Source organism: Oryctolagus cuniculus, chromosome 13 (assembly GCF_051225735.1).
Source record: "Oryctolagus cuniculus isolate XC-2025 breed Fujian yellow rabbit chromosome 13, ASM5122573v1, whole genome shotgun sequence".
Classification (NCBI taxonomy): Eukaryota; Metazoa; Chordata; class Mammalia; order Lagomorpha; family Leporidae; genus Oryctolagus; species Oryctolagus cuniculus.
Window position 1 is genome coordinate 4,096,683 of NC_142879.1, and position 21,268 is coordinate 4,117,950.

The 21,268-nt window shown below is 45.4% G+C and overlaps 1 protein-coding gene across 6 annotated transcripts in view; it reads left to right on the plus strand.

The window, feature by feature from the left end:
* The window catches only part of PLA2G4A (phospholipase A2 group IVA), a 158,663-nt gene that overhangs the window by 124,734 nt on the left and 12,661 nt on the right, over positions 1-21,268 (plus strand). For all 6 annotated transcript variants that reach the window (XM_089311213.1, XM_089311212.1, XM_089311216.1 and 3 more), the window contains 3 exon segments: positions 2,200-2,271; positions 6,551-6,790; positions 13,498-13,682. In XM_089311213.1, the coding sequence (XP_089167339.1) occupies positions 2,200-2,271; positions 6,551-6,790; positions 13,498-13,682 (497 nt within the window).

Below are 21,268 nucleotides of genomic sequence, written 5' to 3' on the forward strand. Positions count from 1 at the left end.
CACTTCCTGTCCAACTCCCTGCTAATGTTCCTGATAAGGCAGCAGATCATGGACCACGTTACTGGACCCCTGCTACTCATGTGGGATACCCAGATGGAATTCCATACTCCTGGCTTTAGCTTGGCCCAGCCCCACCTGTTAGAGCCAACTGAGAAGTAAAACAGTGGATGGAAGATCTCTTTTTCTCTTGTCTCTCCCTTTCCCTCTGTCACTCTGCCTTTCAAACTAATAAACTAAGTCTTTTTATTAAAAAAAAATAAAAAATACAAAAGGCTGTCATTGTGGCATAGCTGGTAAAGCTGCCACCTGCAATCCTGGCATCCCATATGAGTAACAGTTCGAGTCCTGGCTGCTCCACTTCTGATCCAGCTCCCTGCTAATGTGCCTGGGAGAGCAGCAGAGGATGGCCCAAGTGCTTGGGACCCTGCACCCCTGTAAGAGACCTGGAAAAAGCTCCTGGCCCACGGCTTCAGACTAGCCCAGCTCTAGCTGTTGCGGCCATTTGGGGAGTGAACCACTGGATGGAAGACCTCTCTCTCTGTCTCTCCATCTCTCTCTGTAACTCTGCCTTTTAAATAAATAATCTTCAACAAACAAACAAACAAAAAAACACGAGCTGCAGAGTTATAGAGAAAGGAAGAGACAGATCATCGATCCGCTGGCTAATGGACCAAATGGCCATAATGGCCAGAGCTGAGCTGGGCCAAAGCCAGGAGCCAGGAACTTCATCCAGGCCTCCCAGTTGGGTGTTAGAGGCCCAACAGTTGGTCCATTTTCTGCAGCTTTTTCCGGGTGCATTAGCAGGGAGCTGGATTGGAGGTGGAGCAGCTGGGACATGAGCTAGCACACGTATGAGATGCCAGTGTTGCAGGGAGCATCGTAACCACTACACCACAATGCCAGCCCCAGCTTGTTTATTTTTTAAAAGATTTTATTAGCCTTTCCATTGATCATTTGTGTACCTGCCATTTATGTGAGTATAGTAAAAACGTACAGAGTATTATAAGGAACCCAACCATCGTACCCATGCTTCCCTGAGATCGAAACCTCCAAAATGGTTCTGTCGATGAAATTTGAGAATTTTTTGTTAGTTTCTATTTTTTTTTAAGATTTTATTTATTAATTTGAAAAGTGGAGTTATAGACAGTGAGAGGAAGAGACTGAGAGAAAGATCTTCCATGTTCCATTGGAGTTGGATATTTAGGATATTTCGGAGGTTTTCTTACTTGGTTCACTACCCAAGTGGCTGCAATGGCAGGAGCTGAGCTGACCCGAAGCTTGGTGCCAGGAGATTCTTCAGGGTCTCCCATGCAGATGCAGGGGCCAAGCACTTGGGCCATCCTCTCCTGCTTTCCCAGGCCATATCAGAGAGCTGGATTGGAAGAGAAGCAGCCAGGACTGAAACCGATGCTCATATAGGATGCCGGTGCCGCAGATGGAGGATTAAACTATTGTACCACAGCTCCGGCCCCAGGAGTTAATTTCTTGAAATTAAAAAGGAAATTCTAGTGACTAGTGGAAAGGGAAAAGTCACTATTGAGAGAGGATTTATGTCTGAAGAAAGTTTGACTTCTGTGATTAGGACAAACAGTAATCATGACAATGATTTACTTACCCTACAATTTAGACACACTTTCCTTGAAAAAAAAAAAAGCAACTTATGCTAGATTTTGCTACTGTATTTTGAAAAATAAAAAGATTCATGGTTGCTATTTTCATTTTTATAGCTGACCTCTTGATAGGTTCTTGATTCCAAATGGTGCATTTCAATAGGCAGATTTCAGTATTGTTGAAAATCAAAAAGTGATTTATATCAGTATATTTTTTCATTTTGAAGAATCTGTTCTTCACATTCTAAAATATTTAATAGAAGAAAAATATGTGTTTTTTGCTGTGTTAAGGAACTTGCTATAATTAGATTGTTTTTCTTGTCAGAATTAATATAGACAAATAAAAATTCTCCCCCTTTAAAAATGAATGTATTAAATGAATTTATTTTTCATGTCCTGGGAAATTTGTTTTCCAGTAAGAAACGTGAAAACACTAGTAGATTAATCAGCCTAGATGTATTTAATTGATTTACATTCATACTGGTAGCTCCAACCCACCTCATTCTGCAGGACTTTTTCATAGTAAATTCAGTTGAGAGTTTTGACATCTGAGATGCTTCAATTTTTTTTTTTTGTTTTGTTTCCACAGAAAATATAACAGCAAAGCATATTGTGAGTAATGACAGCTCGGATAGTGATGATGAGTCACAGGAACCCAAAGGTAAGGCAGCCTGACACTTCTCTGGCCGAGACCCCGAGGAGCAGACATGAACACTTACGTGGTTCCCTGGGCTTGCTGGCGGCCGTTGTCTCTGACAGCGCCAGACGGCTGGGGCTGCGGCTTTCCGCTGGGAGGGGACCGAGCGCAGCCTGAGCCACGAGAGGCAGCAGCTCCGTCTCCCTGCTTCCTCCCTGTTTGTTCCCTCACGGATATCTCAGTGGAACAGAAGAGCTGAGATGGTGGTTACTCCAAGCCCTGTCTAGATAAGGATGTTGGGCTTCCCTGCATGGGCACTGTGATTAGGGAATGTGTTTAGATGGCTTTGAATATTACAATTTCATCTTTAAAATCTTCCTGTTAAGAAATGTGTGAAGAAACATATTCTCACTTCATTCCTGAACCTGTGCTGCGGCCAATCCTCCACCTCGTTGGAGTGATTAGAGATGAAGTGGGGTGAACTGATCAAGAACAGGCTTCCTATCTTATTTGTTAGAATAAGTGAGCCCTGTCCATCCTAACAAGGCAGTTCTGAGTGGCATGCGTCACCATAGTCAGCTATGGATTTGTGTCAGGGATTAGGTGGGTGCCAGTCATATTGGAGAAGTTATACGATGAAATGGAGAGATCTTACATCTGGCACAGTATTTTTTTTAATTAATTAATTAATTAATTAATTTATTTTGACAGGCAGAGTAGACAGTGAGAGAGAGAGACAGAGAGAAAGGTCTTCCTTTTTGCCGTTGGTTCACCCTCCAATGGCCACCGCGGCCGGCACATCACGCTGATCTGAAGGCAGGAGCCAGGTGCTTCTCCTGGTCTTCCATGGGGTGCAGGGCCCAAGCACTTGGGCCATCCTCCACTGCCCTCCCCGGCCACAGCAGAGAGCTGGCCTGGAAGAGGAGCAACCGGGACAGAATCTGGCGCCCCGACCGGGACTAGAATCCGGTGTGCCAGCACCTCAGGCGGAGGATTAGCCTATTGAGCCGCGGTGCCGGATGGCACAGTATTTTGACATGACCATTTATAAAAATGTTCCCAGTAGTTAAACGAAACAAGACATAAACAAACAAAATAAAAACTTTATAACAGCTGGGTGGACCTGCCCTATTAACGGTTTGAATACAATCATCTAGATTTTAGAAAATATTAAATGCTTTCCTATCTAAAACTTAATGAGTCGCCCAAGGCATAGGATTGATATTGGAAGAGCCTGTCTTGTCTTTGCATAATTAGCAGTAAAAGTAAAGTTCTGCTTTCATAGTTGGACTGTCAATCCCTGGTAAAATGAGTTTGTTTGTACAAGTTGAAGAAAGTGAGACTCCTGGGGAATGCTGGTGCACACTGTGCAGCTCTGTGTGAGCTTTATGAAGGCCAAGGCCTGTCCTGATGACATACAGCAGCCGCAGTTTGGCAGGAACCCACAGGGACCCTGCTGTGAGGAAGCTGATTCTTAGTTCTGGCTCCTTCATTTAAAAATTTTTTTAAACATTTTTTGAGTTGTTCAAGTTCATTTTATTTTGAATTTTTATGAAGGAAGCTAGCTGGTGCTAAGGGAACAGATATCATGGGCTTCTCCCTTCTACTGATTCTGTGTTGGTATAAGATCTAGTGCGTAAGTAGGGTAATGGTTTGTCAGTTATTAGGAAAACTGCTACAGATGGTCAGTACATTTGGTGGCCTCCGCAGTACTGGCTGATTCTTAAAGCTGAGATGTTCAAGGACCCCTTGAGTGTGGTTGTCTTTCTTTTATTACCAGCTAGATTGGAGTTTGATATTTAGAATATTTTGGAGGTTTTCTTACTAGATCTCAATATAGCTAGTAGAGTTTTTTTTTAAAGACCAATTGTAAGTTCAAAGAAAAATTAAGCAGAAAATACAGAGTTTCCTTATGTCCCCTGCTCGCTCTCTCCCAACACACAGTCTCCTATACTAGAAATATCCCCATCCAGTGTGGCACATTTGTTGGCATCAGTGAGCCTGTACTGATACATCATCATTGCCATAGTTGGCATGAAGCTTCCCTCTTTGTGTTGACTATTCCGAAGTTTGGAAAATGCATAATGACTTGTGTCCACCATTGCAACACTCAGTAGAATAGTTTCCTGACCTTGTAGTCCTCTGTGCCCCCCACTCACTCCCTCTTCCCCACCCTCTGGTAAGCACGCATCTTTATTGTCTCAGTAGTTTTGCATTTTCCAGAATATAGTATCCTGGAGTTGGAGTCATACAATATGTACCCTTTTCAAGTTGGCTTGATTCATCTGGTAATATGCATTTAAGTTTTCTCTATGTAGTTTCACAGCTAGATGGCTTATTTATTTTTAGCATGGAATGATATTGTATTATCTGATGTGCCACAGTTTGTTTGTTTATCCATTTGTCAACCGAGAACATTTTGATGTCAAGTTTTGGCAGATACCAAAACTGTAGTAACCATCTGTGTTCAGGTTTTTTTTTGTAGACATAATTTTTCAGTTAATGTGGGTATATAACAAGGAGCAGAATTGCTATATCATATGTTAATAGTATATTTAGTTTTGCAAGAAACTTCTAAACTGTCTCCTAACATGGCTGCACCTTTTTGCATCCCTCCCCCACACCCACCTCCAGCAAAGAATCAGGCTTCCTGTTGGTGTTGCCAGCAAAGTGGATTTTGGTATTTTTTTTTTAAGATTTATTTATTTATTTGAAAAACTGAGTTAAAGAGAGAAAAAGAGGGAGAGACAGAGACACAGAGAGAAATCCTTTATCTGTTGATTTCACTCCCCAGGTGGCCACAACAGGTGGGATTGGGCCAGGCTGGAGCCAGGAGCCAGAGTCAGGAGCTTTTTCCAGGTCTCCTACGTGGGTACAAGGGGCCAAGTACTTGGGACATCTTCCACTGCTTTCCCAGATGCATTAACAGGGAGCTGGATCAGAAGTGGAGCAGACAGGACTTTAACCAGCACCCGCATGGGATGCCGACACTGCAGACGGTGGCTTAGCCAGCCGTGCTGCAGCATAGGCCTCAGATTTCGGCCATCCTAATAGGGGCGTAGAGATAACTCATCATTTTAGTTTCATTTTCTTGATGAGATATGCTATGGAGCGTCTCTCCCTATGAGTCTTTGCCATCTGTACATCTTCTTTGGAGAGGATTTTTGACCTATTTTTAAACTTGGTTATTCCTGAGTTTTTGAGTTCTTTGTATATTTTGGATGATAGTCCATCAGGAAAAAAATTTTTGTAAGTTATTTGTCATGGAAGGGGCTTGTCTTTTTATTCTCTTGAGGCTCCTTTGTTTTTGTCATGTTTTCGGGAGGATCTTTGGATGTTCTCAAGTTTACTTTCTTCAAATATGTGCTACAGTCTTCTACCTGCTCTCAGGGAGTTGTTGTAGTCACCAAAATGGCAAAGGCATTAAGCTGTAACAAACTATGTGAATTGAAATTTTCTCTTAGTATTTTATCTGATGAGCAACCAGCACAGTTTATCTGTTGCCTACTAAGTCTTGCCGTTTTCAAGTGATCATCAAGATGCGTTCTCTGCTGGTGCAGAGTGGGGCTTGTTGCATAACAGTGATGACATGAAGCCCCAGCTCTGGAAATAATTGAGTGTCTTATTCATATCCTGTGTAGCTGGGGAAACAAAGTAACTCATTTTAAGCCTGACTTGTAGTGAAAGATATTTGTCATGTTTGGCACTAGAAAAGTGTGGGAGAAGGAAGTAAGAATATTCCAGTGAATATGCAATCATCTGGACTGAACCAAAAGAAAGATCCCTCCTTTACTCAGTACAGACCAGCTAACCTTTGTGAAGATGAAAATCAGTATTTACTGTGGTTTTATGCATATTTAGCTTACATTTATTGGAAATTGTGAGGTTTGAATGTAGTTTCTCTTTTCTCACACACATGCACAGTCATCTTATATGCATGTATTTGCCTATACCGGGTCCCCAGAAATCAGGACATGATAGGGTAGACAGGTGACAGTAGACTCCAGTTCAGTATCCCTCGACATGGATCATGAATACGGAGTACTGAAAATGCTGAGTACACTGGCGCTGCTGCTACACCTGTTAGAATAACTCTAACTCTAACTCTAACTCTCTAACTCTGCCATTCGAATAGATAAATAAATCTTAGAAAAAGAAGAAACATGATTATTGCAGATATTGATTAGGTTCCTGTGTATAGGTGAATGAATGTCCAGTCAGAAATCATAGAGCTTCATGGTTACCTTTAGAATTCAACTACCCGAAAATGATGCCTGCACAATGATCTTTTCTTTCTCCTTAGGCACGGAAAGTGAAGACGCAGAGAGAGAATATCAGAATGATCATCAGGCAAGTTGGGTCCATCGCATGCTCATGGCCTTAGTGAGTGACTCGGCGCTATTCAACACCAGAGAAGGCCGCGCGGGCAAGGTGCACAACTTCATGCTGGGCCTGAATCTCAACACCTCGTACCCACTGTCTCCCCTGCGGGACTTCACACAGGAATCCTTTGATGATGACGAACTGGATGCGGCTGTGGCAGGCAAGTCCACGACATAGAATCAGTGCAAGCCGGTTCAGGAGAGCTTTCTCTGGGGATGAGGCATTTTAATTATCATTAAGTTATCATTACCACATGTTGAGGGTACAGCCACATGCATTTAATGTGTGAGTGGGTTCAAATAACTACTTTTATGGTTTTTGTTTTGAAGAGAAAGGCTACCGTGAACAGGAGCTAGCCTAGTTATGCCGATGTAGAAAACTTCCACCAAAACACTGGCAGAGTCCTTAGATTCCCTGTTTTGATCAGCCTCGCTTGCACAAGATAGGAAACCTGCTGTCTCATTTAGCTGCAGAGGGTTTAAAGAGGGGAATTGGGTGTTTACAAAATTGTTCCAAGGCTTCGAGGAGGAGAAAGCTCTAGGCTGAGCTTCCAGGAATGACTCCAAAAACACTTCAGAACTATCCCCACCAACGCCTCCACATCTGAGCTTGGCAGCGGCAGCGGCAGGAGCAGAAGCCGTGCCTCTGTCTCACGTCCTCCTGGGTCTCACCTCATGTGGGCGTTTGCCCTTGGCAGAGGCTGGGCTGGGGCAGAACCGGAGCTCAGGGTGGCCGGCGCCCTGGGGCGGGGCAGTCCCGTGTGTAACAGAAGGGCTGGAATGGAGCTGAGGTAGCCAGCCCACACTGCCCTGCCCCTTGGCCCCTTCCGTCCTTGGCAAGGTTCAGTGACTGTCTTACCCTGTAGGAACCTCGCCACGTTCAGGTTTCTCACTCGGCCAAACCTCCAAGAATAATTCCCCGTATGACTTAGTTCCTTGCTTTGGTGGCTGACCTGTCATAGTGCATTTATGTCTTTCATCAGACCATCATCTTCCCTCTACTGTCCATCAGTTCTGGCTGAGAACACTGACAGGACACTATCAAAACGTAAATCAGATACTTTCTCAAAAAGCTTCCTACTGATCTTTGTTTAAGGGTAGTACCTCTTGTGAGAGTTAGGATATGGCTTTCGACTGTGTGGTCGTTTTGATAGCGTTGTTTCTATTTGCTGCTTGGCCTGAAGGCAAATTGCAAAAGCACAAGTGACGCCTGTTGTTTAAATAAGGTGAGCACAAATGCAGGCTACTTGGTATTATGGTTGTGGCTTCAAACTCTAGGAGATGACGTATGTCCTATGGTGTACCTGCACTACAAGCCCATTGACATGAACTGTAGCAAAGGTCTCTTCGTGATAAAGTGAACGTCTACTTAAAAAAATTCACCCAAAAAGAAATACATTTGGCCATCCAGTGACTTCATTTTTCTTGTTTTGTGGCACGTGGTTATGCTTGTTATTGCCATTGCAGTACCAACTGAATGTGACCTCTAGAAACGTCAGCTTTCCAGACGAAAGATGAAAGGCTTAAAGAAACACCTTGTACTCTCAGAACAGCAGAAGGGATCTTCAGTTATTTTACTGTGTAGAAAAGAGAGGCCGGAGAAGGTGATTCTGTCATCTGCCCCAGATCGCTCCGTGGCTTTGGGATTGGGACACAGTCTCTTGATGTTGCTCCTACGGCTTTCCCTTTGCCCGGGTTTTCTTAGTCACTGTCGTGATGATGCAAAAGTGGAAGTTTCTTTGTGTACACTCCATTATATCTTTCACGCTATTGTTTTGATTGCATCAGCCAGCGCTGCTCCTCCTGCGGTTTGCACAGCACGTGCTCTGCATTCCACATTTAACAACTTCCTGGTAGTTTTGCAATGTTTTCTGTAGATTTGGTGTTATGTGGATTGCCATATAAAATACAGAATGCCCAGTACTATTTGAATTTTAAGCATCTGTACTCTATGCAATATAGATGTATAGTCCTCGCGACATTTGAGATGCACTTACATTAAACAGTTCTTTGTTGATGATCTGAAACGCAAATGGAGCTTTCTGTGATTTTGTTGGCTGTGTGTGGCAACCTTGGGGAATGTTCACCTCTGTTAGTTTCCTTCAGATTGTTCTCATTTTCATCTTCCGCCTTTTCCTTGTTGCATTCACGTAGTATTTATAGAGCACCTGGTTCTTGGGGTCCAGTGTTCAACAGGACAGATAGAATCTCTGCCTTCATGAGGATTGGAATCATTTCAAAGTTCTCACTCTAAGTTTTTGTTGATGGAAGCTTCAGGTGCTTCAGTGAATCGTGACAGAAAAGCAGGTGAAACGGAGACCAGCAGGCCTGGGTCTGATGGATCTGCAAGTCAGCAAAGACGCAGGCTCACCAGGGGCCCTGCTGCAGACTGAGACTGGGGCTGAGTGGGTGTTCTCTCCCTCTCTGGAGGGGACCGTGGTCTTAAACGTGGGTGTTCTCTCCCACTCTGGAGGGGACCGTGGGCTGAGTGGTTGTTCTCTCCCACCCTGGAGGGAACCATGGGTTAAACGTGGGTGTTCTCTCCCACTCTGGAGGGGACTGTGGGCTGAGTGGATGTTCTCTCCCTCTTTGGATGGGACCGTGGTCTGAAACGTGGGTGTTTTCTTCCACTCTGCAGGGGACCATGGTTGAGTGGGTTTTTTCTTCTCCCACTCTGGAGGGGACCATGGGTTGAATGTGGATGTTCTCTCCCACTCTGGGGGGGACCATGGGTTGAACGTGGGTGTTCTCTCCCACTCTGGAGGGGACCGTGGGTTGAAGTGGGTGTTCTCTCCCACTCTGGAGGGGACCGTGGGCTGAACGTGGGTGTTCTCTCTCATTCTGGTGGGGACCATGGGTTGAACGTGGGTGTTCTCTCCCACTCTGGTGGGGACCGTGGGTTGAACATGGGTGTTCTCTCCCACTCTGGTGGGCTTGGGGAGCAAATACTTGTCCAGCGCATTCTCTGACTCCTTTATTCATTAAGTTCCTTTTGAAAGAAGACTTATGGATGGTGTTTATAAAATCACATGAAGAAAGAAAGAAAATATTAATTGCCCCCAAATGGGATGTTAAATAGACTACATACTTCTTTTGTTGAGATACTTTAAAATGTCCTATCTTAAAATTGTTTTAAATGAATGATCTTTTTTTTAAACTTTTATTTAGTAAATATAAATTTCCAAAGTACAGTTTATGGATTACAGTGGCTTCCCCCCCCCCCATAACTTCCTCCCACTCGTACCCCTCCCATCTCCCACTCCCTCTCCCATTCCATTCACATCAAGATTCATTTTAAATTATCTTTATATATAGAAGATCGATTTAGTATATATTAAGTAAAGATTTCATCAGTTTGCACCCACACAGAAACACAAAGTGTAAAATACTGTTTCAGTAAAATGAATGATCTTTGTAAAGAAATTAACTTTAGTTTTCTGCATATCTCATTAAAATTATATTTTGCATACTTTATATTCATTCAGTTAAGAAACTGTGGAGTACTGATTTCAGTAATAACTTCCATGTGGCCAACAATGCCCTGAGTGAATTCTAGACTGAGTTTTTGGAAGGAGTTAGTGCTTTCTCAGACACAAGACCCCAGCAGGATAGATCATGTTTATTTCTCCCTGGTTGTTTCCAAGTTTTAGAATATTCATATGTCTGGAATGAAAGATTGATCACATCTGGAATCATTTTGGTTCATAAGTCTTTACTAAAGTTTCTATTATACAGATAAAATGCCACAATTTATCAATCATTAAGACAATTCCTCTCTTAATTTTGTGCATCCTTTCATGTAAAAACATAGGTAGATGTTAATTTAGATATAATGTTAAAAAATTTTACTTTCTAGTTTTGTGGTGACTTTGTTTATACAAATTAAAATTTGAGTATCTTTGAATCAAAACAAATTCTCAATCTAAAATGAGAAAAAACCACACTGTTTTTGTGCCTATTATTTCACCTTGCGAGACTATCTTTCGAAAACAAAAAGGGCTGGCGCCATCGCATAGCAGGTAAAGCTGCTGCCTGCATTGCCCGCATCCCATATGGGCTCTGATTCCAGTACCGGTCTCTGCTTTCTGCTATGGCCTCGGAGAGTAGTGGAAGATGACCAGAGTCCTTGGGCCCCTGCACCGTGTGGGAGACCCAGAAGAAGCTCCTGGCTCTTCTGGCTCCTGGCTTCGGATTGCCTCAGCTTCAGCTGTTGCAGCCGTCTGGGGGAGTGAACCAGTGAATGGAAGACCTCTCTCTCTCTCTTCTTGTGCCTTTCAAATACATAAATAAAAAAGAAAAGAAAAGGAAACAAAGAGAAATGAGATAAAACCCCCTCATTAGCTTACTGCCAAATAGTTTTATACCTATAGGAACTAATTTTGGAAAAGCTCTTCATTAGTTACATAACTTCTTTCCTGTTTACTTTTGTGTTTATGTTATTTACTGTGACACACACCAGCTGGGATAAGAAATCAAGACTCAAAACACAGACATCAAAATATTTGTCCATTATAAACTGAATCTGTGTGATGTGTTTATAAAATGACCATCACAGCTGACCAGCTCTAAGGAAATGCTACATAAAACAGTAATGTTTCTGTGCCTCTCAGAGAACCCGATGGAAACCTCGTATGCTTTCAACTACCTTCTGCCCTGGTGCTCATCCAGCTTCCTATAGCATTTCAGTAGAAGTTGTTATACAGTAAATTGGGTTCAAGTTCAAGTAAATTTGGAAAAACTGCCAAATTTGCCTCCTTCTTTACAAAGCACTGGGGCTGCCTTCTTGAGTTTAATCCTACTTGAAGGTGCCTTGAGTATGGCACTTTGCAAGCAGACTGGCTTTGAATCTTTGGGGCCAGTTATTAGGTGAACAATCCTGAGAAGTTACTTAGCAGAAGCCTTAATTTACTCATGAAGTAGCGATAGCGGTGATCCCTCTCCTTCAGAGTTATTGTGAAGATCAGTAGTGATTTCAGACCACGTGCTGTCCCAGGCATAGTACAGAGGATAGTGGCCAGATAAGAACATGATATAGCATAACTGGCTAGTGCTTTTATGCTGTTGAATCTTGCCTTTCTCAAATCTGTTTGATTATGGAACTCTTATTTGTATATCAAACATGTATTTACATCTGAGAAAACTATGTCCTTTGCAACACATTGAAGAAACTGTACTTACTGTCCATTTATCCTGAAGGTTACAGCAGTGATGTTGAGCTGCTGGCCAGAAGGGATTGATCCATATGATAAACACAGGTTGCTCAACCCTCTAGTTTTTTCAATGCTTACCAAATGGGATTTAAAAGTTCTCTCAGAGGGGCCAGTATTGTGGCATGGCTGTAAAGCCGCCGCCTGCTATGCCAGCATCCAGTGTGGATGCTGTGTCCTCTCCAGGCTGCTCCACTTCCTATCTAGCTCCTTGCTAGTGCACCTGAGAAGCAGCAGATTATGACCAGTCCTTGGGCCCCTGCACCCACCTAGGAGACCTGGATGAAGCTCCTGGCTCTTAGCTTCGGCTCAGCCCAGCCCTGGTCATTGGAGAGTGAACCGGTAGTTGGAATATCTCTCTCTCCCTCTCTCTCTGTCACTTTGCCTTTCCTATGAACAAGTAAATAAATACTCAGAGGTCATACACCACAGTCATATATTGCTTTAATACCACAGTAGGGGTACTCATGAGCTTTGCCAGCCTTCTCTCTGATGGGGGGTGGGGAGCAAGTTTGTGGAGCAGGAGACAGCAAAGCAGGTGCACACGGCACTTCCTTTGGCTCAACTCTGGTCATACTTCTTCCCCTGCAAAGTGAATTAGAAGCACTGCACCCAAATGTGATGACTGGTGCATCGTTAGTGTTATTTTTTCATCAAATTGATGATCTCCACATCCTGTGTTAGATCAGACCCCAGTCATCTCATTTCGTCTTCCTCCTATATGTCGCCTCCTTGGGTTTCTTAAACATGGAATCTTGCTGTCTGTAGGCCCTTGTCCTGCCTCCTTCCTCTGCCTGCAAACATCCCTGGCTCCCCACATCCTAGGCCTCCAGTCCTGTACAGCTATGCTTCAGCTCATTATAGAAGCTCAAGGCTTTCTACTCAGAGAAGCTTCCCCCAACCTCCAACCATCCCGCTGGAGTCATTCCTCATCACACTTGCCCGTGTTGTTCTCCTCATCGCTCTGTCACTGCCTGTCTCCTGACTGCGTCTGTTCATTGCCTTACGGGCAGCATTCCCAGACGGAAGCCTCAGAGAGCAGCGCTGCTCCCTGACTTCTTCAGTGCGCAGCTGCTGTACCTGGAGAGTGGGAGACAACACCGGCCACGTGCTCGGAGTGTTGGCTGGGTTATAGGTTCTTGGGCTCCCCTCTGGAGGGGAAAGCTGCCTCCAGCAAGAGAGGTGATGTGGCTGTGTTCACCCTCTGCCACTCCCCCGTCACGCCACTTCAGGGGTGACTTCTGACTTGTTTCACAGCCCATTCAGAACCGTCCTCTACCTCGCCTGTCTGCTACAAGAAGCACTTACAAAGTAGCATATGAGGAAGTGCTTTTAAGTCAGCAGAGACCTATGTAAAATGAGAAATACTATTAAAGGGATCATAGCTTAGCCTTAAAACCGGGGCCAGAGCTAAGTGCTTTCCATGTATTGTCCCCCTAATCCTCACTTGATGATTACTTTTATCCCGATGTCACAGATGAAGAAACCAAAGCTTAAAGACGGTACTTGACCGACACTTGCCAAAGTTGGACTCGGGCCCAGCTTCCTGCCTCTGGAGCCTGAGGGCCTAACCCCGTGGGGATTCTCAAGTTGCAGCAGACATTATTCTGTCTTAAATAAGGCCACGCGATCATCTAATTCATTCTTGTCTTTCTGTTTAGATCCTGACGAATTCGAGCGGATATATGAGCCCTTGGATGTGAAAAGTAAAAAGATTCATGTCGTGGACAGCGGGCTGACGTTCAACCTGCCCTACCCCTTGATCCTGAGACCTCAGAGAGGGGTCGATCTCATCATTTCCTTTGACTTTTCTGCAAGGCCGAGTGACACTAGCCCACCCTTCAAGGTAGGGAGACTTCACGTGCTGTTCCGCTTTCTGCCACATCCTCTTGCGATACCTTATGGCTCTCTTGGGCCTTCTGGCCCAGCTTTTTTATCCATTTGGCGTATTCTGATGTGATTGAGTCATTCCCCTGAACAAAGACATGGTTACCTGATTCCAGTGAACTCAGTGTGTTAGACCCTCGGAGTGAGGATGCTAACACGTCGAGAGGCACACCCCAAAGACTCAGAGTCCAGACCAGCTGATGCAAAAGCAAGAGGATTTATTCGGCGTCTGCGCAGACGGGCCTCCTGAACTCGGGAGTCCGGAGAGCGCCCCCAGCACAAAGCCACACGGTTTATATACCCACAGCGACCAATCAAAAGCACTATAGTGTCCATGCACACAGCAGTCCAATCCATGAGCTGATCATGTGAAGGGCATGCGTATCAGCTACGGGATCACATGGGAGGCCATGCACACAGCAGTCCAATCCGTGAGCTGATCGTGTGAAAGGCACGCGTCTTCTATCCAATCAGCTACCGGATCACATGGGAGGCATGCACCTCGTCGCCATTTTGTTGTTTACTTCTTCAGCAGTTCCTTTCCCTGCCAGCGTCATCTTGTTCACCCTGAGGGGGACGACGTCTCGCTCCCTTTGTTCCCCTGGTGGGAGAGCGGCGTCCTGCTTCCCACACCGTTATTTGAGTATTAGGAGGCATACAAACTGGGTTAGGTCTTAGCACAGCCAGGCACAAGTGTCGCAGCTAGCTAAGCATAGGGTCCCTTATTTTTATAGCTGCACCTAATTTTAGCTTTGGGGGAAAAAGTTTAGGGCTATAATTTTTAAACTTTAATTTTATTTGGGGCAAAGGTGACTTCTTGTTTTTAGTGGTATTGGCTTAGGTCACTCCATCTTGGTTTGATTTTTAAGGTTCTTCAAGTGAAGTTCAGGACAAGAGCAAGATGCTGGCTCTGCAATTTAGGGAGAAGGTTGTTAGGTTGAGATTTGGGAGTCAGCCGAGAAGTGGAAACCATGGCGGGGGGGGGGGTGTTCTCTGAGAAGGTAAGCAGACGAACAGGCCCTTGCAGAACAACCATGTCGAGGGAAAAAGGAAGAACACACAGGGAGTGGGCGGTGGAAGGCTACACAGTGGAGGGGTCTGAATGTGAGCCGTTCCAGTGAGTCACGGGGGCAGGAGTGAGCCTGGAGGGGCTTGAGGGATGAGCGGGGCTCAAACAAAGGGAGGCACGTTCACGGACTGCTCAGGGGAAAAGCGGTTTGCACCTGTCGGTGAGGAGATGGGGAAGCAGAAAGCTGTGAGTGTGTGTGAGTGTGTGAGTGTGTGAGTGCGTGAGTGTGACTGTGAGAGTGTGTGTGTCTGAGTGCGTGCGTGTGTGTGTCTGAGTGCATGTGTGTGAGTGTGTGTGTGTGTCTGAGTGCATGTGTGTGACTGTGAGAGTGTGTGTGTGTGTGTGAGTGTGTGTGTCTGAGTGCATGTGTATGACTGTGAGAGTGTGTGTGTGTGTGTCTGAGTGCATGTGCGTGAGTGTGTGTGTGTGTCTGTGTGAGTGTGTGTCTGAGTGCATGTGCGTGAATGTGAGTGTGTGTGAGTGCATGTGTGTGAGTGTGAGTGTGTGTGTGTATCTGAGTGCATGTGTGTGAGTGTGTGTGTGTGTGTGTGTGTGGTGGGCTGTCTACAGAAGGTCCTGGCGTGGTGTCAGTCTTGGTGGCTGGAGGGCAGGGACGAGGAGAATGTTACTGGAAAGTAGAGTTGCCGCGTGGGGCAGAGTCGCACCTCTGGGAAGGCTCTGGGTGGAGGGCAGGGATATGACGATGCAGGTGGAAAGTGGTCCATAATTTTAAATGAATGTCTGTGTCAGAAGGGGGCGTAACGGCTGGGTGTGGAGATGCATTGTCAGACGTGGGGAGGTGAAGTTAACGAAGCACTCACTCAGCGTGCTGCTCATCTTTCTGAGGATGAGGAAGGCAGGAGTGTGGAGAGAACAATCTGCCTGTGAGGAAACGAGGTGAAGCTCTGGATGGGGCAGTGCAGGGAGAGGGGCGTCTCCGAGGTCTCACCTGCGTGGGGCCTCGCGTGGTCTTGTTCCCTCAGCCTGGGACATGCCACACTTCCTGAAGATGATTCTCAGAGTCTCTCTGTTGACTTCCCAACGCACAGTAGCAGCACACAGGACAGTGAATCTGTTGTGCGGTATTTTATGGGTGTGTGTGTGTGTGTGTGTGAGTGTGAGAGAGAGAGAGAGGTAAGTGCTGGCCAAGACATGAGTATGGAGGACATCTTTGGCAGCTGAGTGGATGAAATGCTGCAGGAGGGGTGGTGTTATCAGGCACATGTCACAGGCTGAGAGACAAACGCAGAGGCAAGGGGAGACTGTTGAGCCTCTTCCACCCAGGAAGTCAGTGATGACCCGAGGTTCTCGGACAGCACATCTGGCTTCCTTACTCTCAGGACAAGAATAAACTGCACTCGAGACTGATAATGATTATAGTGATAATTCTTAAATATATGTAAGACCCCGCATTTTCAGAGTGTGCTCATATTTGGTGTTTTTTGAGGTTGTGAACCATATTCAGACAAGCGTTGGTGAGATCAGGTTTCGTTGACAACTGAAATAACAGAGTGAATAAAATGAGCAGAGTGCGGGGTCCGGTTGGGGAGGTGCTCGTAAAGTGATCCAGCCTGGACCCAATCCCACGGCTGCAGAATGAGCACTAGCTGCCTCTCTGGTGCACACTTGGGTAGGCTCTCTCCTGTGTTGGTCACTGAGTGCAGCAGTTGATATTAAAATGTGGTTTCTGGGCCAGCGCTGTGGGTCAATACGCCTTGCGGCGCCGGCACACCGGGTTCTAGTCCTGGTCGGGGCACCGGATTCTGTCCCGGTTGCCCCTCTTCCAGGCCAGCTCTCTGCTCTGGCCCGGGAGTGCAGTGGAGGATGGCCCAGGTCCTTGGGCCCTGCACCCCATGGGAGACCAGGATAAGTACCTGGCTCCTGCCATCGGATCAGCGCGGTGCGCTGGCCGCAGCGCGCAGGCCGTGGCGGCCATTGGAGGGTGAACCAATGGCAAAAGGAAGACCTTTCTCTCTGTTTCTCTCTCTCATTGTCCACTCTGTCTGTCAAAAAAAAAAAAAAAAAAGAGTCAATTGGTGCACCCTGGAGACAGTGAATTGGACCATAGATGAACAGAGCACATCTGAAAGTTTGGAGTGATCTGATTAAAAGTGACAGGTACTAAGCTCCCATCAGGAGAGCTTCAGGGAGAGTGGAAGGTTGGGGGTAGGAAGCTGAGAATCAGTGGAGGATTTCCAGCAGACAAATGACTTTATGGAATCGGAATTTCTGGATGATTAATCTGACTGTGGAGCGTAGGGCGAGCTGGAGGATGGAAGGCAGAGGATTAGAATGAGGAATGACTTACTGTAACCCAAGCATAAGGTCGTGAAGTCCTGGCCCAGGTGGGTGGCTGTGAAAGCCAAGCAGGGTTTGATGGGGGGATGAGATGCTGGGGCACTGTGAGACGCCGGTTTAGAAGCTGGCCGTGGAGCTGCAGGATGCCAGTAGGGCTGCGCAGAGTGGCACAGCTGTCACTCTACATGTGAATCAGGGCTCTGCTGTCTCTGTGAGCTCACAGGGGAAGAGGGCTTGGTATTGTCACTGACACCTCTGAAAGATGCATTATGCTTTGCAGTAATTTTACAATGTTGATTCATATTTGTGATTAAGAATATATAAAGTATATGAAAATTTAGGATATATATCAAATGCTTCTAGTCAACAGCTGCTAATATTTTGGCGTTTTTTTCCATCCAGTCTTTTGTGTGTGTGTGTGTGTGTGTGTGTGTGTAAGAGAGAGAGAGAAAGAAAGACCACCAGGGTCATAAAATCGTTTTGCTTTCTGCTTGTGAGTATTTTCCTGTGATAGTAAACATTTGTAAAACATGATTATAGACATGTAACAGCATAAAATAAAAAACATATAGCATTTCTATATATGGATGTGCAAGAATTTATTTGACACTTTATTTTCAACTCCTAGATTATTGCTATCTTGTTACTTTTTTTTGTAATTATCATCCTGGCACATTACTGCCTTTTTTTTTCTTTTTCCTTTTTAAGACTTATTTATTTGAAAGGATGAGTGACAGGGAGAGGGTAAAACAGAGAGAGAAAGAGATCTTCCATCCACTGGCTCACTCTGAAGATGGCCACAACAGCCAGGGCTGGGTCAAGCAGGATACAGGAGCCTAGAACTCCATCTGCGTCTCCCACATGAGTGGCAGAGCCCCAGGCACTTGGGCTACCTTCCTGTTGCTTTTCCAGGTTCATTAGCAGGGAGCTGGATCAGAAGCAGAGCAGCCAGGACTCTAACCAGTGCTCTGGTATGGGATGCTGCACAGGCAGTGACTTAACCCACTGCACCACAGTGCTGGACCCTACACATGGATTCTTAATCACATTTTATGATTTCCTTAGAATGGCTCCTAGATATGCATCCATTATGACTTTTATTTAAAAAAAATTCTGGACTGCTTTCTAGAAAAGCAGCACCAATTTAGCTGTGTAAGTAAATTATATATTTACCTTGCAAATTTGAACCCCCATTTAGTGTCTATTCAAGGATAATACCAACGGCATTTATCATATATATATATATATATATACATATATTCCATTCACAATATAATTTGAATATATTTCTATGCTATTTAGGGTTTTCAGTCATTTTTTAGTCCTCAAAATTGAGCACGAACAATCAGCTTTGGAGGTGTTGTCAAATTTTTATTTCCACGGAAAATAGCTTTTGTTAGTGCTGTGTAAATTTAACTGTAAATTAATCTGTGGAAGTCGGAAGTTTCTGAGGTGTCAGACAACAACCAAAATGGGCACTTGGGACAGAACACCATTTGTGGAGTGCAGTATTTGGTTCACTGCATTTTTTTAAAAATACTTTTCTCAGACTGTGGCTTTACTCACGGTCTATGTCATCGCTTCTCAGACTTGCAGCAGCGAGACATCAGAAAGGAGACAGGGTTTTCCGTCCTGTAATCACTGTGTCTGTCGTCACCGGGTGTTCATCTTTTCCACAGCGGGCTCTCATAGGAAAGGGAAAGTGCCGGGCTCTTCCTGATTGCAGCGTCTCACGGCAGCCGGCCATCACTTCCCGTGTTTCCCCTGCCCTGTGCTCCACAGACGTGCACGTCACAGGCCACCCCTGAGTCACGTTTGCAAACACTGGGAGGCTGGCGCTTCTCCTGCCTCACGTGGCTCTCCACAGTGTGAACTCTTGGTTCTATTTTGGTGCTGAATACTCATCAATGAGTAACTGTGAACAGTGCTAGACAGGCAACGACCAGCTGGTTAATTCAGCCCGACAGAGGGGGAGAGCGAGGGGGGCAGTTAATGATAAAAGCTTTATTCCGTTTCAAATGTGAAATTGTTCATACATATTTGGGATTTTCTGGAAGTGAGACGGCACTCTTTCTAGCATAGCAGGTCAGGATGCACCTGCTTTCACTTACCCTTCGTCCCCCTGGATTTTTATTTCTTGGTAAGTGGTATTGAGAGAGAGTTGATCAACTTAAAATTCATCATTTCAGAAGCATTGAGAGCAGTGAAAGTTTTGTGAAAAGTGTATTCTCCTTTGAATATAAGGTGCCATGTTAAAGCACCTGTTTTTTCTGGACCTAAATTACTGAGGTTTCTGGACGGTATCTTGTTTAGTCCACACGACAGTCGTATGAAGAGACAAAGGTTATTAGCTTAACTTTGCAGAGGCAGGAAACCAGTGCCTGGGGACTGCTGCTTCAGGGGGCCGAACAACCAGTCTCTGTGTGTTGTCACACGTGGTCCCTGTGGTGCCGTCACAGGAAGGTCACTGCTCACTGCAGCCCTCTCTCCAAGTAGTTTGTCTCCTGCTCATCTGAGATGACCCAGGGAGTTGCGTCAGGTCGCCCAGCCAGCACGTGAAGGCATCCGTGTTTGAGCTGGGCGTTTCCAACTGCTTAGCTTGGCCTCTGTCACCCTGTGCTGTGACAGTCACGTCTCTCTCCCATTGCTGCGTTACCTGGAGCACTTCAGCCACAGCCCCTCTGCCGTGCCTGGAATATAGCAGGTCTCATCATCACTGCTGAATGAACTAGTAAATACACAGAGGAAATAGTGCAGGGGTACTACACAGGCTCAGGAGAGTCTGCAACTTGTTCATGGCATTTATCACAGCTTTAAACACGGAGGCTGTTTGAGAGCTCACTCTCGGGCACTGTAAGTCCCATAAGAGGCATCAGTGACTTAGTCAGGGTCCCCCACACCTGGTGTGAGCCAACATCAGCCTCTGGTGAGTGTGGCCAGTGGATCCGAGTGAGGACAAGTGTAGAGCCCTTCAGATTCTCTCTGGGAATGTCCCTAAATCTATTCCGTTTCTCCTCCTCTCTAATTTTCCTTTTTTTCTCCTCACTTTTCCTCTTCTGTCTCTTTTCCTCTCTTTACTGCTATTCCTTTATCCCGCATTGTGTAGCACTTGACATGTGATAAGCCCTGTTCTGAATACTGCCAGATACTAATTCATCTCATCTGAGTGCAATTCTATAACACATGTATTGTTAGGATCACCTATGCTTTATCTTTCAGGGTATGGAGTCAGGAGCACTGAGTTGGAAATGTGACCAAGGCTCCAGAGCTGTCCTCGCTAAACCTCTCCATATTGATTTATGTTTTCCAAAATTAATTATTTTTGTGCTTACACAATAAATCAGTCAGCTTTGATGCAGTGACAGACAGACCTCACGTTGGTTGACAACAGCATGTATTTCTTGGTCATGCTACCTGCCAGTCACTGCGAATCAGCTGCTGTGGCCCCAGTCTCCTATGCCTCTCTTTCTGTTGGGATGCACAGCCCTCTTACCAGGAAGGGAGCCAAGAGTGGAGCCGTCACACAACCTGTTTCCGCCCTTCTGCTTAGCTCTTGGTCCCACCACGCAGTCTACTTTTGGCTGCTGGGCACAAAATAGAGCCGTGCTGGGGTAGGCATTTGGAGCCGTGGTTACGATCCCATGTGCGGAGCCTGCATCCCATACTGAAATGCTTGGATTCTACTCCCAGTTTCCAATTCCATCTTCCTATGAATGCATATATTTTTTTAAATTTAAATTTTTTTATTTTCTAATTTTATTTAAGAAATATAAACTTCATGAATTAAATATATACAAATTTGGGCACATGGTGATTCTTCTCCCTCTACCTCTGTCCTACCCATACTCCCACCTTTTTCTGCCTCCCCCTCTGAGACTTTCCCATTCTTATTTTTGACCAAGGTCCTGGGAGGCAGCAGGCAATGGCTTGAGTGGTTGGGTCCCTGCACCATACAGGAGACCTGGATTGAGTCCCTAGCTCCTGGCTTCTACTTGGTCCAGCCCCAGCGGTTGTGAGCATTTGGTCAGTCAACCAGCAGATGGAAGACTCCTTTGTTTCTTTCTATCCCCTACCACCCCTGCCTTTCACATAAATAAAATTTAAATAAACATGCCAAGACCAGAAACTTTACTTCTTTGCATAAATGGAAGCTACAAAATCTGACTCAGAGTAACTGA